Source organism: Myotis lucifugus, unplaced genomic scaffold (genome assembly GCF_000147115.1).
Source record: "Myotis lucifugus unplaced genomic scaffold, Myoluc2.0 scaffold_8, whole genome shotgun sequence".
NCBI lineage: Eukaryota > Metazoa > Chordata > Mammalia > Chiroptera > Vespertilionidae > Myotis > Myotis lucifugus.
In genome coordinates, this window is record NW_005871056.1 from 16,137,191 (window position 1) to 16,153,158 (window position 15,968).

General features: G+C 53.0%; 1 protein-coding gene across 1 annotated transcript; it reads right to left on the reverse strand.

Moving 5' to 3' along the window:
• Window positions 1-476: 476 nt before the first annotated feature.
• Window positions 477-12,344, reverse strand: CAV3 (caveolin 3). The gene is made up of 2 exons (XM_006083907.3): window positions 12,155-12,344; window positions 477-1,217 (listed from the first exon to the last, which is right to left on the reverse strand). The coding sequence occupies exons 1-2, from the start codon at window positions 12,266-12,268 to the stop codon at window positions 876-878; spliced, it is 456 nt and encodes a 151-aa protein (XP_006083969.1). The 5' UTR covers window positions 12,269-12,344; the 3' UTR covers window positions 477-875.
• Between the last annotated feature and the right edge of the window lie 3,624 nt (window positions 12,345-15,968).

Genomic DNA, 15,968 nt, shown 5'->3' on the forward strand with positions numbered 1-15,968 from the left:
TCAAAATGCTGACACGCCGAGCTCAAAAGGTTCGCCATCACTGGCTTATACTCTCATCACACCTCTCAGGGCTGAAGGTGTGCATGTGCCAACTGACAATGCCAGGGGCTCAGTGTCTGGGGAGCCACAGGGAAGGTTCTGAGAGGGTTGACCCCAGGCCCTCGCCTCAGCGGTGCCAGAGAGGGCCCCCACCCCTTCCATCCAAGGGCCATTTTCTTCTGTTGTTGACCTCTAGCTGGCCTGGGAGGAACAGAGTCAGTGTGAACTAATCCAAGGAACATTGGGGAGCAGATGCCCAGCTACCAAGAAGAATCCCAATAGAAACCAAACTCTGCCCTGGTTGTTGGGTTTGGACAAGAGAAAGGGCCAAACAGCTTGTTCCCTGTCGGTTTCTCAGGGCAGCGAAATCTATTTTAGGAGCTGATCAGAACACACACGCACCTGACAGACACGCACAAAACACAGCATTCTCCGAATGCAGCCGGAACCCTTTATTGGAGCCACCCCCCAGTGCCCACAGTCCCTGGTGGCTTCCTGGGTGGCGCATGTGGACAGGTCGACCCTGGGTGGGAACAGAGTGCTGGTTTGTGCTGTTACAGTACATGTGATCGCAAAGACTTTCAGTAGCTGCCTCTTAGCAAATGATCTTCCCACGTACCCAGTCACGGGGGCACCAGGGAGGGACGGGGGCAGAGTGGAAGGCCACTGTGCTTCTGGGGCGGGGCTCTCTTTTCTTTCTGGTTTCTCTAGACTCAATGCTCCCGTCTTGGGGGGAAATAGCAGTCCTTACAGAGCAAGAGCTCGCCAGCAGTCACCGGGGAGCAGTTCCGTGGGGCCAGCCTGGCTTAACTCCCCTGCCCTCGCTTCACCTGGCTTTACACTTCCTTCCGCAGCAACACCTTGATGCTGCTGCACATCTGGCCCAGGGCGGCGAAGAGCGGGTTGCAGAAGGTGCGGATGCAGAGCGAGTAGATGTGGCTGATGCACTGGATCTCGATCAGGTAGCTCTTGATACACGGCACCACCGCCCAGATGTGGCAGAAGGAGATGCAGGCGAACAGGAAGCCCCAGAGCAGGGCCAGCGGCACGCCCAGCAGCGTGGACAGCAGGCGGTAGCACCAGTACTTGGAGACGGTGAAGGTGGTGTAGCTCACCTTCCACACGCCGTCGAAGCTGTAGGTGCCCACGGGCTCCGCGATCACGTCCTCGAAGTCCACCTGTGGGGGCAGGAAGGGGATCCTCAGTCACGGCCCCCACCCGTTTTTCAAGCTTCGGTGTGTGAGCATCAGACCACCCTGGAGGGCTCCTGACCCCGCAGGTCCCGAGGGGGACTTGACCCCTCACCTTACGGGTGGGTAAGCAGGCCCGAGGAGCCGAGGGACTTGCTTCAAGCCAAAGGTAAGTCGGAGGCAGGCCTAGAGGCATGGCTCTCAAATTCTATTATTTTATGATCCTAGGGATTTGGACAATCATAGTCACGCTGGAAAGATTTAGGGGTGCCTGCTGATAAGATGGTGGGCAGCAAAGGTTCCAGTGGACCCAGAGCTCATGGCAGGCAGTTGTACCACCGTGATAAGTGCTCGGGTAAGGGAAGGGCAGGGGCTGTGTGCACCCACAGGAGGACATTGAACTCAGCCTGGGGAAGGGAAGGCTTCCTGGAGGAAGAGACATCTGTCTAGGGAAGGATTGTGGGCTGAGAAAGAGAGTTTGGGGCAGAAGGAGCAGTGATTGCTGGGAGCGAGGAGCTGGTGGGACAGTGTGCTCTCAGGGAGATGCAGGTGCTTCCCGAAGTCCAAGCCTAGACGACAGGAGTGAGGCTGGAGAGGCAGGCAGGACAGACGTCCGTGCGATGAGCAGCCTCAGAAGGCTCTGTGCAGGGAGCAGCTCGCTCTGACACAGGTTGGGGTGGTGGGGAAGATGCATGTGAGACCAGCTGGGCGTGCTGGAGAGTCCAGGCAGGACCTGGCGCCTGGTTCGGGTGGTGGGGATGAGTTAGAGGTGCACAGGTCTGAGAGCTATTCTAGGATCTGGCATGTGGCAAAGTGAGGCATGCCGTTCCGGCCAGTGAGGGAGTCTGGTATCTGAGAGGGGCCGAGCCTGCTGATAAGCACCTTGAGGAGAAAGCAGGTTGTTTCCTTGACCTAGTCTGGCAGGGGCCTCACATGTCCTGTCCCCATTGCCCACAACGTCCCTCTGTGCAGCTGGAACGTGGGTGCCCAGAGAACCCGATCCACACAGCCTCCTGAAGGGTGACTCAGGCCCCTTGAGGGAAGTGGGAAGATAATCTGTGGATTTAGAAAATGGTAGCTTCCAACTAAGCCACTTAACTAGCCTTTCTTGAGTCCCTGCTGTGCATTAAGCTCTGTTCCAGCTGCTTTCTCATATGTGATGCCATCTAGTGTCACTAAACTTTAGCTGTCTTGTCTGTAAAATGGGGTAGTGACCATCTCGGGCCATTTTAATAAAGTTGGTTGAATGAAGGCACCGACTAATCAGACTAATGGGAGGGGTCCCCGGTGGGGGCTGTTGGGGCCTGAGCTCAAAGTTCAGTCTTCCATGGTGGGCCCACTCCCCACTTTTGTTGGGGGGGGGAGGGTTCTCTCCTCTATGCACAATGGTGTTATTACAGTTAGTTTTCATTATAAAATAACATAGCCACGTTGCAGAAAATTAAGGGAATAGCAAAAACAAAATAAAACAAAGACCATCTCCAATTTGTATTTCTCTGGCACTAAAAATATTATTGCTTTGGTGCTATTCTTTCTAGTGTAACTTTTTTTGGGGGAGGGAGTGGGTGTAACCGTGCTGTACGTTCAAGGTTGAGTCCTGTTTTTCTCGTATGACTGGATTCTGGGCTCCTGCGCCATGTCTTCCATCTCTGGGTCCCCAGGGACAGCTCTGGCTGAGGCTCCACGTATGGAGGCATGTTAGCAGGGAGCAAAGTGTAGAGGGTGAGATGTCAGGCAGCAGTTCAATCTGGAAAAGCTGACTAGGGCAGTGGTCAGCAAACTGTGGCTCTTTGGCCCCTTGAGTGTGGCTCTTCCACAAAATACCGACTTCTGCGCATGGGCCACGAAGTTTCAATCACACTATACATGTGCGCCCGCATGTGGTATTTTGTGGAAGAGCCACACTCGAGTGGCCAAAGAGCCGCATGTGGCTCGCGAGCCGCAGTTTGCCGACCACTGGACTAGGGAATCAGAAAGGGCCTGCCCCGACCCTCCTGTAAATTTTGCCCCCGGCCCTTTCTGCCTCATGAAGCCCCCTGGATAGAAGGGGAAGAGCATGCATATGGTCCTCACCTCCTGGAAGGATGGCACTTCTTCCTGGAGGGCTTCCAGGAGGTGGTGGCTGGCTGGGAATTTGGGGGGCCATGTGGTTTGGAGGCAGAGATGGAAAAGTAGTGTGCTGGATGTTTGGAAAAGAAAGCCCAAGTTGGTTGGAGAATGTCTCATGGCTTTGAAGAGTGGATGGGAAGTGCTGGCATCTACATCTGGTTTATATGGGCCAAAAATCCAGTTGCTGCTCCTTAGGGGAGCTCTCAAACCCAAGCAGCTGGGGAGTAGAGGCCCGGGGGACCATTCCAGACTTGCCCTGGGTTCTCCCACCATGGCTATGGAGGGGCAGCCAAACTCATGGGCCCTGGAACCTGCTGCCTGCCCCTCCTCCGCTGTGGCCAATGCCCAGTCCATGCCCCATGCCTCTTAGTGCCAGGCTGGCCGCTGGAGCATGCTGCAGCCCCAGGAACTTTGCCAGCAGAGGGAGGCATTTGGGCACAGACGTGCCTCCCTGCCTGTGTCCCCACCAGCCCTCCCTCCTTTCCCTCTCCCACTGAGCACCTGTGGCCTCTCCAGCCTTCTTATGGCTGCTCCTTAGGAGGGCGCCTCCCCACTCACAGATTACCCAGCCCTGCCTCTCACCTCCCAGGGGGCAAGCAGGCCAGAGGAGGCAGGGCGCAGGCTGAATCTAGGCGTCCTGATTCTAATCTGAGCGCTTCACACTGCCCCAGCCAGGGTCAGACCCCGGGGTAGATGCTGCTGTCGGGGAGGGTGACTGCCCCTCTGAGGACTGGTCCTTGTCAGTAAAGACCTGCCCAAGGCAGCGCCCCGGGCCCTTCTTCCCAGCTCCCTACCCTGCTCCCAGCAGTCAGCAAGGCCCCGGCTCCGCTGCAGCCCAGCCCGATTTGTTCACTTATCCTAGCATATTCCTCCACACGACACATTTGGTTGTTTGTGTCTGGCCTCTAAGAGGCAACAGAGTGGGAAGAGCCCTGACTGATGAAGCCACACTGCTAAGGTTCGAGTCCAGCTCTGCTCCTTATGGCTCTGTGACCTTCAGCAAGTGGCGTAGCTTTTCTTTGCCTCATTTCCCTAGGCTTACGAAGCTTATTGGAGGATTCAGTACGTTAAAAGATGTAAATACTGAGCATTGCCTGGCACCGAACACTGATTAGGAACTGTTCGCTGTTGGTGGTTGTCACAGCGTGCTTTCAGCAGGAGACGAGAGTCCCAAATCTGGGTGTGCACCCCAGTGTAGCTGCTGATCTGATGAATGACTTTGGCAACTTAACCTCTTTGAACTTCATTTTCTCATCGTAAAATGGGTTTACTACTTCTTACAACCTTGTTATGAGGAATAGAAATAATTTCTCATCCATCCATTCAACTCAACAAGTATTGATTCAACATCCGCTCTGCGTTAGGCACACCGCCTCTTGGCCAGTGCTTAGCATGACACCTGGCATGTGGTAGGTGCTGGTGATAGTCATTATTTGTTCAGTTGCTTGGAACTTCCTATGAAAATATATTTAAGGAAATCTGTTGACACCCCAGATCATAAGTGCACTTCTTCAGCCTACCTAGCCATAAATGTGTGTGTGTATGTGTGTGTGTATGTGTGTGTGTATGTGTGTGTATGTACACGCACGCACACACCTCAGCCTGCACTGATAAAATGGACAGGTCCTCTTTTCCCTCATCTCCTACTTACAGTAACAATCCTACCCCCAAGGATCTCTCTGTTGTGTCTTTTAATTATCATTCATTTTGTTGCAGAAGCCATTGGTGCTGACATTTGTATTTTCAGTAATTGCCCTTGGGCACTACGCATGGGGCAACTGATCTGTGAATCAGAAAATGTGCCCTGAGAGGGATGGGCTGGGCTGGGAGGAGGCAGCTGTTCCCCTAACTGGGATTAAGCATGGAGATAGCGTGCTAGTTTGGGGAGGTATTTATAAGACCCGGTGCAGGCAGCTCTAGGCAGTCATGCCTGTGTATCAGAAGCACACGGTGACTTCATTTCTTAATCCGTTTTCAGGAGCTGGAGGGGAGATGGCTGTTTGGGAGGGTGGTGGGGCGGGGGCTGGGTCCATGGGCAGCTCCGTGTGCAGCTGGAGGGAGGGGTGGGAGGCGGAGGCGGGGAATGTGGCCGCTCGTTCAGTTGGTGCCCCCTTCTCTGGCATATTTATTTTTGGAACAGCAAGAGGGCCAGTTGATTAATCGGAACCAGCCAGCGCAGCCCCCGCAGTCTCAGAGGGCAGGGAGGGTGCCAGGCAGCAGGACCAGGCGCTGCTGGAGGATGCGGGGGAGGCCAGCAGCCACCTCCTGTCAAAAATACCTCCCCCACATGCCCACATGATTCAGTCCTTGGGCATCCAGGGCCCTGGACACTCTGGAGAGGGTATTTGGTAGACGTCTGGTCCCAGCCTCCACTTGACCACTGAGTGACCACTGTGTGATTTGGGGCCTGGTGCTTTCCCTCTCGGGCCTCTGGGACTTTTTGTTTTTATTTTTTAACTCTATCAGAGGATTAGGTCAAGACCCTTATAACACAGACTTAGTTTTGGAGTCAGAAGACCCAGGGGGTGGCTTAGCTTTGCTGGGTCGTAGTTTGTTCGCTTATTACCTTGCTCCATAAAGGGTGGTCCTCAGTCAGTGCCCCTCCACGCCAGGCAGGTGCAGAAGTGGAGAGTGAGCATTTAGAAATATTCACAGCCATTTGACCCAGTAGTTTTATGTCTATTGACTCTAATCATACTAAAAATTGGAGCTTACATTGTGGATGCCTTTTATTGATTTGATTTCTCTAGTAATTAGTTTTTATTACATTTTACAAAAGTATTGGTGTATAAACAGATTGGAAAAATAGTAATAAAAGGGACCCTCTACTGAGATAGTTTAAGAAACACTGGCCTAGAAAGTAGGAAGCTAACATGAGGTGATTGCAGCAAAACAGTTGAAAAATGGCAAAGCTTTGCTTTTTGTGTAATTGGTAATAACATTAATATAATTCTGTACAATCTGGAATAACCATAGCAACACCCATAATTTGGCCCTGTCAATGCTGGTTTCTGGCCAGGGATCATATCTAGTGTTTCACCCAGCATGTAAGGGGCGAGCAGGGTGGAGCCCACGTTGGCCTGACACCAAGTCCTGAATTCCCTCTGCCCTGTCCCTGGCCACGGTCATCGCAGGGCCCGGTACCCCAGCAGGAGATGAGGCACAGATGGCGGCACAGGCCAGTTCTGAGGGCGGGAGGCGAGGTGAGGGGTTCCTTGTAGCTTGAGGGCCAGAGCACCCTACAGGATGGATCTGGGTCGCCTGGGCTGGGTCTTACTTGGGCTCATGTAAAAGAGCTGTGAAGAGACTGAGATGACAGAAGGCTCCAGGGCGAGAGAAAGGACCTATCGGAAGAACCCCCAACAGGGCTCCTGAGCCCTGTCCTTTCCCTCCTACCCCGTCAGTCTCTGCCTTCAGGAAGTCGGTGCGGGTGGGAAGGAGAGCAGTAGAAATAGCCCTGGGCTGAGTTCTAGGCATGCCTGGCACCAGATTTTGGTGGGGGGTGGGCTAGTCTTCAAAGATGCCCCCTGATTAGTCATGCCTCTCAGCGTTTATGATCTCGCATCGTCTCATCCTCATTGAGTCTGGGCTTGCCCTGCAACTTGCTTTAACCACCAGAACGAGGGAGAAGGGATGCTGTGCCATTTCCAGAGCTAAGCCTTAGGAGGGCGTGGCAGCCTCTGCTTTGGGGAGCTCTAAGCCACATTAGAAGTTCACTTTTATACCCTAATCTAGAGACCAGTCCATTGCCACACCCTGCTCTGGAGACTGGTGGAGAGGCCACATAAAGGGAGAGGCCCAAAACGACATAGAGATAGAGGCCCAGCCATCCCAGCATTGGAGCCTCGCCTCGCCTCCCAGCCATACCCGCCAAGGTGCCAGGCATGTGAATGAGCCATCTTGGATGTTCCAGCTCAGGCGAGGCCCCAGGTGGTTGCAGCCCCCGCTGTCATCTGACTGCAGCTACAGGAGCTGCCGGCAGTGAGCCCTGCAGGCTGCCCCGCTGAGCCTGCTCAACCCACAGGACAGTGAGAGATCATCAGATGGTGGTTGCTTTAAGCCTCAAGTTTTGGGATGATTTGTTACACAGCAATACATAGCTGATACAGTGTGTCTTTAGGGAAATCTGGTGGTAACTCTGGACTCCAAGTTTGTCTTCTATAGGATAAAGGGGACTTATTTGCACTTGAAAGTGCAAAACATTCACTGATCCTGGTTAATAAGAATTTCTGGTGGCAGGTCCAAGAAATCTGCATTTTACAAGCTCCCCAGGGAAGTGGGCCATATTTTGAAGAACTCTAGACTAGCTGATATCCAGAAGTTCCCGTAACACTAACTTATAAATACCTCAGTGTGAGGTAGTCCAGAGTGGCCCTTCCTGGTGATACCTGACAGAGGGCAAGGCATTTCTGAAAGGCATTGCCATGTGGAACGACTGGCAGATTGGGTGACCTCCCACAATCCAACTTCAACCTGCCCCTTTGCCTTCTCGCCCTCCAATTCCCTTTCAGATGCGTTGCTTTGTCTTAGTCCCCCTTTCTCCCGCAGTCAGAACAGCAAAGAGGTTTCATCTGTGAGCCAGCTCGGCCTGGCTGATGGTCCAGGGCTTCCTGGGGCAGTGCCGTGCGTGACCCGATAGTCCTGTCCTGTCTGCCTGGACCTGGGGTGGGGGAAGTGGGGGAGGGGCCTCTGACTCTGCCCTACATTCTTCTCAATAATTGTGGCCTTTGCTTATTTTGTTTCCTCCTCTGGGAAAGCCTGTTCTCCCCTTTCCACACTTAAAATTGTTCCCTTTTTTAAAAAATGCATCTGGATACCACCCGCCCTGAATCTGGCTCCTGATTTTCCCAGATGAGAGTGATGTCTTCTTCTTAACCACCGCCCGCCCCCCCTCCGGGGCACTTCAGCTGGCCTGAATTTATGGCATTTAGCAGCTCCCTGAACACTTGTTAGTTTTATCTCCTCTTGCCAGTTGGGTTGGCTGCTTCTTGAGAAGAAGGAGGAAGTGCAGGTCAGTTTGTCCAGCGTGTCCAGGGGGCCCACATGGGGAGCAGAGCTGGTAGAGCTGGCCCTCTGGGTGTTTGCAGCAAAGGCTGTGGCTTGTGTGTTTTTCTGCAGGCAGGTGTGGGTTGGGGGTGGGATGGAATCTAGAGTGTTGGGCTGGGACCGTGTCTGTCCCTGCCCTGTTTGAAGGGCCGACTTTTAGTGCCTAAGGAGAGAGCGGGTGGGGCCAGAAACTGAAGGGCCTGCATGGCCCTCTGTGCTCAAGTGTCACTGCGACAGCACCTGGAGTCTCGTTGTGAGGCAGGGAGAGAGCCGCCTGGGCCCTCAGAAATAACTCAGGAGGACTCAGGGTGGGGCTGGGGCCTGCAGGAATGCATGGGGAGAGGGCTGGAGGCTGTGCAACGTGGGTCTGCAGGGAAAGGTGTCCTCACTGGCGGGCTGGAGCCCCGAGGACCATTGGCGCACATTCACCCCCGACACCCCCTAGAGCCGGGCATGGGGTCTGAGACAGCACAGTGCCTGGCACATGGCAGGCACTCAGCAGTGATCCGTGGAGTCAGTGCTCCACGAATGGTGGTGATGGTGGGAGCAGAGGGAATGGGTGTGTTTTCCCAGCTCCTCAGCCCTGGGCCTGGCCCAGAATCTTGGAGAACACAGTTCAAGTCTATTGGGCTGTACAGGTCTCCCCTCTGTCTTAGCACCTATTTCCCACCTGGGTTCAAGGGCAGCCCCAGGCCTTGCTCAGGAAGTTTGGGGAGGTTGGAGCTCTGGAAAGACTAAAGGGAGTGCCTCCCCTCTGCTGGGGGTCAGATCCATGGCACATTGGATCTATCTCCCTCTTCAGGACCAGAGAGGGAAAGGTGTTTTCCCAGAATCACACAGCAAGTTAGTGTCAGGACTGCGACCAGAACTTAGGTCTCTGTACCCAGTCTCATTTCAACACCTTCCTGTATCACTCATCCTAGACCACATGGAGCCATTACCACTCATGAAACCATCCCTAGCAGATGCCTTCCGAGCCTTCATCTCAGCCTGTCTCCCTCACCCCTCACCCCCTTTTCTTTCTTCCTCCTTCCATCTGGTCTTCTCCCCAGGTGATGAAAAACGCCCAGGTGATCCACGCTCTCCTCTCTTCCTCCCTCCTCTCTGAATTCCCTCACAGACCATTACACCACCCTGAAGTCTGATTGAAGTCTATTTTGTGGTATTTGTCTGACTTGATTTTAAGATCCCTGTTCTAAATTTCAAAACGTTTTCACTTTTCACTCATGAAAAAAAAAAGAAAAGAAAAAGAAAAGTTAAATAACTATCCAAACCAGGGAATGGCCAATACCTCTACCAAATAATTAACAAGATTATTATCTCTTATGGGAGAAACATTTTTCTGGGGCTCAGCCCCAGGGGAGGCGGCGTGAGCAGCTGCATCTGTGGGCCCCCCCATCCCTCCTTTGGTTTATAATCTGGGCCTAGAGCCTGGCAGGCCCACTCCCGGCTCAGGAGGGCCCGACAGTCTCCATTTGTCTCCTACTGCGGGTCTCCTTTGGAAACCACATTCTCTCTTGGGGTCCTGTTCTCCATTCCCAGCAGAGGGGCTGCCAGAGGGGAGCCTGGGAGCAAAACCTGGCGCTGGCTCAGTTCTCTTTCCTGCAAGCTCCTCCGGGCTCCCACTCAGCTCACACTCATCACATCCTTGCTGTGTGCCAGGGACTGTGCCAGGCACTCTCAAACCCCTTGTTACGCTTAATCCTCACGGTATATTTCTATTGCACAGAGCTGCTCTGAGATTCATGTTCCTGGTGGATATTATGATATTATGTTCATTTCACAGAGGAAACGCAGACTCCGAAAACCTAGGTGACTTGTCCAGCATCCTCATTTTTAGGTAGAAGAGCCTGGGTTTGAAACCAGATCTGTTAAAGTCAAGTGTGGGACTGTTCCCTCTAGACCACACTGAGCAAACCGTGACGAATACTATTTGCCATTTACCTCGCGCCTTTTAGCTTGCAAAATTTGCCCCCTAATGCTCCCTTTGCAGCCTTTTCACCATGTGCTGTAATTATCCTATCTCCACCAGCAATGACATACATATATAAATGCAATACTAGCATAGCATGAGCTGTTCTGGAGTAAACGCCCTGAGTGAAGAGCCAGCCACCAACTGCCTGGAGGAGTTGAGGAAGGCTTCTGGTGGAGGTGACGGTTGAGTTGGGTCTTGAAGGCTGAGTAGGGCCTTCACCATGTGGAGGTGAGGAGCTGGGTGCTCCTGGCACAGACACAGGAGTGTGTCCTGGTGGGTGTGGTCAGCTCCTGGCATGTGGGCTGGAAGGTGGGAGAAGGTTGGGATCAAGATGGTGCTGGGGTTTGAAAGCCAGGGGGAGAAGTTAGACTCAGCATGGGCAGTGCCCACTGAAGGATGGCAGGGCAGGGTGCTCAGGACGGTTCTGAGCCACACCGTGTCATTCAGTGGCCGTGAGCTTTGGGCCAGTACACCCGGCTGTGGCCAGTACAACTTAAGAATTCTAAGGTTTGTATAATTTTAATTAAAATGTAAAAACTGATATTCGGTTCTAGGATTGGCAAACTTTTAAAAATGTTTGGAACAATTTGGGCATGTGAGTTTATTTGGGCATTTCAACTGTACATTTTATGCAATTACATACAGAGCAAGGATTCCTGATAAAAATTTGGAGTCTGAATTGAGATGCACCCCGAGTCTAAGATACACACTGGATTTTGAAGCCAAAAAAAGACTGGGCAGTAGTTCATTGATCATTGTTTTGTATTGGTTACATATTACAATGATACTGTTTTGGATATACTGGGTGAAATCAAAGTATGAAAATTAATATCCCTTTTAAATCGTAAGTATGAAAATTAGTATCTCTTTTTCCTTTTTAAAATCATGGCTGCTAGAAAATGTACAATTACGTGGGGTGAATTGTAATGGGTCACATTGTTTCCATTGGAAAGTGCTTGTCTGAGGTCTGATGCCTTCAGCAGGATCAGGAGGCTCAGGCCCCTTCTAACAGCCCTAACAGTGACTCTGATGCTGGTGGCTGGGCCCCTGCTCCCAGCGGGTCAGCTGTAGGAAGATCCCTGTGGGTACCAAGCGGAGGTTGGAGTGAGGGTGTGGGTCTGGAGGCAGCCGGGCGAGGAAAGGGGCCTGATTCTGGCAGTGGCCGTGGGTGGGGCTGACTCCCTAAGGCTGCCCACCTGTCCCCCATCTGAGCATTTCCTTTCAGGGGCCTGGGTGCTCTCTGAGAGGCCTCTGCCCTGGCCTGGTCCCTGGACCAGGGGTCAGGTCGGGGGCTGGCAGGAGTGCTGGGCATGGCCCCATACCTGGGGGGTGGACATTGGGCAGTGCCACAGGGCGGGGGTGGTGAGTGCCCCTGGGAGGGCCACCAGCCCTGGCAGAAGCTGCCCTCCAGGGATTAGCCCCGAGTCCACTGTGGAGACCGCAGAAATGCCCCCTGGCCTGGAGGAGAGCCCATGTTGGCCACCTCGTCTTCATCCTGGGACGAGGGCCAGGAGCCAGTGGGAAGCGCTTCAGAGTAGTAGGGCTCTGTGACATGCTCCCCGCCCAGTCAACGCCTGGGTCACCCGGGTGTGGCTCACTCTTGCTCTTGTTTATGTAAAGGTCCTTTGGGGGGTGTACAGGCTGGGTTTTCAGGGGGGAATTGGAGAAGACAGAGGGACTAGGCCTCTTTCCAGGGAAGCTGACTGTGTGGAGCAGAGCCCTCCCGTCCAGCACCCACTGCTCTGCACACCCCACACCCTCTGGGCGGGCGGCGCCGGGGCAGGCCCGAGCCTACCTTCACTATGTCCTCGTTAATGTTCTTGGGGTCCCGGTTCACCAGGTCGATCTCCTTGCAGTGGATGTCCTTGACGATCTGGGCCTCCAGGTCTGTGTTCTCTTCGGCCATCATCGTGGGGCTGGGAGACCCGGGGGGAAAGACTCGGGGCAGGGACACCAGTTCAGTGTCCCCAGGCTTGTGCCCCAGCCGGCTAAATAGGCCCCACCCAGCATGCCAGCTGACAGCTGTCCCACATAGCTCCAGCCTGCCTCTCACCAAAGCCTCGGTGGCAGGCCTCCAAGCTAAAATTAAGATCGGCGCTCTGCTGGGTGGCCCAGAGCTCCTTAAAGGGGGCTGCTGCGGCACTGGGCCTCACAGGGCAGAGGGCCTGGCACCCCCGCTGCTCCCGCCCACAGCTCCAGCTGGGCTGTTGGTTGAGGTCCTGGAATTTGCCCCACCATGTCACCACCGTGTCAGCGTTTGAGCTCCTAGGGGAGTGGTGGGGCCCTGGCTCTGCCTCTTGCTGGCTGTGTGAGGTGGACACACCTCCCCTCTCTGGGCCACCATGTGCCCGCCTGTAAAATGGGCCCCTGATAATAATCGGGCCCTGTTTGCCTTTGTTGGGAGGAGGAGGCCAGCTCATGTGTGGGAAAGGGCTTCACCAAGGAACTGAAATGCTGGCTGGGAGGGATTCGTGTTAGAGTAGTTCTTACCTGGCCCGGCTACTTGGTGGCCTGGAGTAGAGATTTTCATCCTTCTGGGGTTTTCCCTGGACAGGGAGTTGATGGACTGTGACATGGGGGTGGGACAGGGAAGGAGACCACCGATGGGGATGCCCACCCTCCTCTGTCTTCTTGACGCCACATGGCGAGGTCCACGTTTACGCTGCTCTTGGTCCTACCCATAGCGATAGCTTCCTCATGGACCGCGGGCATCGCTGGGTGCACCTCTCTTAGGTGCCTGCTCAGTTTTTATGTGTCCTCTTCCAACTCAGCCATCACTCGAAGTCTCCGCAGCATGAAGAATGAAGACTCTGTGTCCCCAGGGACCAGGGTCTATACATCCACTCATCCATCCATCTACTCACTCATTCGGGATTTGCTAACAGTGGGGCTAAACAGACCTATCAGTCCCTGTCCCTGCCTTGAAGAACTCAGTTTAGGGGAACATACCTATAAAAAAATAAATTGTAATACAGTGCTACAGATCAGAGGCATTTTTACAAAGAACTTGCCTTAGAAGTCCAGAGGAGGCAATGGCTCACTCTGAGGGCATCAGGGAAGGCTTCCTGGAGGAAGTAGGCTTTGGAATAAGGTGCTAAGAACAAGCAGGAGATCACCACATAGAACATTTCACATAGGAGGGCTATAGACATGAGGACTAGTGTGAACTAGAAAGCTGAGGAGTGTGCAGTGGCTGGAGCATGGGTCGTCTGGGGTGTAGGCCAGGAGATCAGGCTCTGCTGGGGCTGGGGTATGAAGGATCCTGAATGTCATACTAAAGAGTATGCATTTTATCTAGAGGTGCTGGGAAGCCATTGGCGACTTCAGAGCAGCAGAGGGTCTTTATCAGATTTGTGTGTGAGGAACGTCACTGGCGATTGGAACTGGGTGAGGTTTGAGGCAGGAAGACTGATCAAAAAGCTGGAGGTAATAAGGGCTCTCTCATAACTGTGATTGGCTACTTACTAATAATAAAGATGCAAAACAGTAGTGGCTTGTACACGGTAGGGGCTTTTTCTTTCTCTCTCACGTAGTACAAACGGGTAGTTCAGAACTTCGGTGGTGGCCACATGGTGTCATGAGGCCCAGACCTCCATCTTCCTGCCCTGCTATTCTCAAAGCCACCTCAGGGCACAGGCTAACTGCTGCTCTTCCAGCCGTTGCATCTGAGTCTAGACAAGAATAAAGGAAAGCACAGGGAAGGAAAAGGCATCTGCCAGCTGAATCGGCTGCCACAGAAAGCTTTCCCACTAAACAACTTCTGTTTATTTCTCGTTGGTCACCCCTCTTGGCAAAGGAGGCTAGAAATGTAGACTTTAAGCTGAGCACATGGTCAGCCCCCACAGTGGCACTAGGGATAAACGATTGGCAACTAGAAAACTCTGCAGCTAAATCTCTTAGGAACTGCCTGGGTTTTTGTTTTTGTTTGTTTTATCCTCCTGTCTGGGGCCCAGGTCCTAGGAATATGCGCTTCCTCCTGCAAAGTGATTGGGACAAAGCAAGAAAGTTGTTGCTTGTGTTCATGTGGGACATGGCAGGAATCTGCGCCTGGGCGCGAGCTTCGCCCACTGCTGGACCAGTCGTGTGGTGAAAACTGGGGCAGCAGGATTGCCACAGGGTTGGGGGAGCCACCTGGAAGAGACGCATCCTAAAGGAGAAGGCATGGTAGCAGATGACGGTAATGATTACGGAAAATGGTATTTTTCAAAGATGGCTGCATCTGTCTTCTTAGAACGGGGCTGGCTGTATCTGTGTTCTTACAATGGGACTGACACTCCTTCCACCAGGAGATGGGTCTGTGTTCCTCCCTTCAATCTGGACCGGGGTTTGGATTACTCGGACTCGCAGGGTGCCGCAGAGCTGACTCGATGCACGTTGGGCCAGGCCATGGAAGGATATAGCTTCCTGGCTCTGTCCTCTCAGGATTCTTGCCCTTGGAACTCAGCTGCCATATTGTGAGGAAGCCCAAACTAGCCCATGTGGTGAGACCACAGGAAAAGCTGAGGTCCCAGCTGTCAGCCAACATCAGCCTTGAAACGTGTGAGTGAATGAGGCTTTGGATGACTCCAGTGCTGTCTCCGAGTCACCCCTAAACCTTCACACCTTCCAGCTGCAGCCCAGACATCATGGAACAGAGCCACGCTATCTTCTTTGTGCCTTTTAAAAATTTTAAAATATGTATACCAGTGTCCCTAAGCATTAGACTTTTTTTAATGTCACTAATTTGGGGGTAGCTTGATTCCTGGTCATAGTAACTGGGAGCATGAGTGATAATAGAAGTCATAGCAACTACCATTTGTTGAGTTCACTGAGTGCTGGTGTTATGCTAACACCCCATGGAGTGTGTAAGTTGGTTCATTTGTTGTGTGAAACTGTTGCAACCTGGATCTGATGATCAGTGATGAGGGCCAAGGTTGTGGGGCAGCCCATACAGATTTTGGATCCCAGAGGAAGGAAATGCTGTGGTCCGAGGTGACCAGTGAGTGCTTTCTGGGGGTGGTAACCCTTCAGCTGAACCAGAAGGGTGATTGGAGGCAGAGAGGCAGAGCTGTCTCTCATTTCATATGACAATCCTGTTTCCAAAGGCGATGTAGCAACGAGCACTTAACCCAGCAGCCCTTAGTCTTGAGGTCCTTTGTCCCCATCACTCCCCAACTTTGTGACTGCGGCTCAGCTATTTACCTTCTCTGTGCCCCGTGTCCTCACCTGTCAGACGTGGATGGTGAACCTGCCGCATTTCTCACGCACAGGGAGAAACCCTAACGGGCACCAACAGGCCTGTGCAGCCTGGAGAAAACGTTGGGAAGAGCACACTGAAAGATGAGGCTGTCAAGTCAGCCCTGGGGCGATGCTCCTGACGTGAGACACAGGGAAGGAGGGAGAGTGACTTCCCAGAGCCCATTTTTGCCTGCGGTTTTATGGAGGACTCTGCTTCTTATTTTAAAGACATTTGTTGTTGTTTTGGAGAGAGAGGAACATCTTTGAAAATGGGATGTGCGAAAAGACAAAAGTTTGTGGAGTATGAAAAGAGGAAATAATAGGAAAGATGATATAGATCAAGTCATTGAGAAAGTTGTAGCCCTTCAATCGGCAGGCTCAATTAACTGTCA